Genomic DNA, 2445 nt, shown 5'->3' with positions numbered 1-2445 from the left:
CCAATGGAGGAGCTAGAGAAAGTACCCAAGGAGCTAAAGGGATCTGCAACCCTATAGGTGGAACAACAATATGAACTAATCAGTACCCCGGAGCTCATATCTCTAGTCTCATATGTATCAAAAGATGGCCTAGTCGGCCATCACTGGAAAGAGAGACCCATTGGACTTGCAAACTTTATATGCCCCACTACAGGGGAATGCCAGGGCCAAAAAGGGGGAGTGGGTGGGTAGGGGAGTGGGCGTGGGTGGGTATGGGGGACTTTTGGGATAGCATTGGAAATGTAAATGAGGAAAATATCTAATTAAAAAAAAAAGAAACTAAGTGGCTGTTTGAGCTGGTTGTATTAGTCATCCCTGGACATTACAGCCATAGTATAATAATATCATATACTGAGAGTGTTAAAGCCATAGTGTCCAAGAGGTTTAACTTCAAGGGGAGCATATGCCTAAAATGTAGTCAGTTGCTTTCAGGTTGCAATCCAACAGAGATGGGGGAAGGAAAAAGAGCGAGGGAAAATTCCAACCTCTTCTTAAGTGGGTATTGATTTCATAAGAACCCTGCTCTCTGATTTCTTCTAAATGTAAGCGGACACCATTTGACTTTATCTCCCAATCCTTGAAGGTCAAGACTTCAACTTTTGACCTTTGGGGTACACGAGACAAATGTCCAGTCTGATACCCTAAGGTCGCAGTTACAAGTTCATGTTATTGTTTCAGTCTGGATTATTAAGGAGTTTTATGACAACATTTTACCTTGTTTTAATAACTATACTGAAATAAACACCTGCTCATTAATCTAAGTAATTCCACCTTGGCAGCGAGCCACCCGGATAGAACTAGCGTCCTTAAAGGTGTCAACATGCCTAGATGAAACCCACATTCAGAAAGTCTTACCTTCCGGGATAATTTTCCTGGAGTGTCCCTGTTTTTCTGAAGATGAAGTTGAATGACAGATTTATTTTTCTGGAATATTTTGTGGCTCCCTAGAGAGTGATCCCTAGAGAGGGAGAAGGAGAAGCATAATCACATTTTTACAGAATTCCACACACTGTCAAGGCATGCCTCGCTGATGGTTCTGTTGCCTTGTTTGCTTAAAACTTGGTCTGATAGAGTCTGGTAACGGTAAGCTGCGAGCACATGCATGCACACGTGTTTATCCATACCTATGTGCATATATACTTATGTATTATATACATATACACACACATATATATATATTTGTGTAATATGTAGAAATGAATGCTGAAAGAGGATATGCATCTCTAGCTATATATGACAACATACTGTAATTTTAATTCATTAAGGTAGAAAATTATAAATTTTCTATTTATTATTTCTATTCATTATAAATGGACATATTAAATTAAAGGATGCTCTAGACATGGTCAGAGTTGGTTTCATCCAGCCACCCCAACAGGCTACAGGGCGGGCTAACTGAAGCCACAATGCCTATGGTGACCATTTTATCCAGTGAGCAGAGCAACGTGGTGGAAACAGCCTGCGTTTTGCAGACATATTTACTGGCTCCATTAGATTAGATATGGCAATTAAGCTTAACTATCTTGAGTTAAATACTGCGTTTCTTAAAACCGATATATTAATATCTAGATCAAAAGATTAACAAGAAAATTTTGTTTAATTTATTTTATTATTATTAATACATTTTCAGGTGTCTGTTTGCATCCTAATGAGAGAAAGAAAGACAAGGTGTACCTCTTTGAGATGCTGAGAGAGGGGAAACCATGATCAGAATATATTGTACTATAAATCTATTTTCAATAAAAAAGAAAAAGAAAATTAAATATAAGGCCTCATTTTGTATTTTGGGTATATGAATCTGCATTGTTTCTTTCTGTTTCTCAACATTTTTCCCCTGTAATTTTATTTTCCAAATTCCAATTACACGAAGAGCAAAATTAATTCCAAATGTGCTGTATTAAATAAAAATGGACTTTTCTGAGATGAAGGATTGCTGCTGTCTCTCAATATCAATTTTGACAACATGTTTAAATAACACCTCATGCAGATTAAATATATGCGAGTTAAATACGACACTAAAGTGTTTTCCAATTTGTTATCGTGATCTGTAAAATATATTTAAATTCATGTGACCATTCCGTAGCTCCTGCTATTCTAGAGGAAATGAAAGAAAGGATGAAGAAAGCATTGAAGAACAGAAGAAGAGATGAAGAACTGAGAAAGGCCAGGAGAGGAGCAGTCCCTGGGGGAAGCACCTTCACTCTAACAAAAGCTGAGGAAGAGGAGACAGATGCCGCCATCTCACTTAAATGCAAACATAGATGACATTTTCAAAGTCAGGCTTCTAGTTCTAATAGGACTTCTTTTTCTTTTCCTTTCTTTTCCTTTCTTTTCTCTTCTCTTCTCCTCTCCTCTCCTCTCCCCTCCCCTCCCCTCCCCTCCTCTCCTCTCCTCTCCTCTCCCCTC

At 38.3% G+C, this 2445-nt stretch overlaps 1 protein-coding gene across 4 annotated transcripts in view; it reads right to left on the bottom strand.

Moving 5' to 3' along the window:
* The window catches only part of Pik3c2g (phosphatidylinositol-4-phosphate 3-kinase catalytic subunit type 2 gamma), a 332394-nt gene that overhangs the window by 269263 nt on the left and 60686 nt on the right, over window positions 1–2445 (bottom strand). For all 4 annotated transcript variants that reach the window (XM_029478871.1, XM_021164809.2, XM_029478870.1 and 1 more), the window contains one exon: window positions 895–997. In XM_029478871.1, coding sequence (XP_029334731.1) covers window positions 895–997 — 103 coding nt within the window. The remainder of the gene's footprint in view (window positions 1–894; window positions 998–2445) is intronic.

Source organism: Mus caroli, chromosome 6 (genome assembly GCF_900094665.2).
Source record: "Mus caroli chromosome 6, CAROLI_EIJ_v1.1, whole genome shotgun sequence".
In the NCBI taxonomy this organism is placed as follows: Eukaryota; Metazoa; Chordata; class Mammalia; order Rodentia; family Muridae; genus Mus; species Mus caroli.
This window is presented reverse-complemented; position numbering and strand designations above follow the sequence as displayed.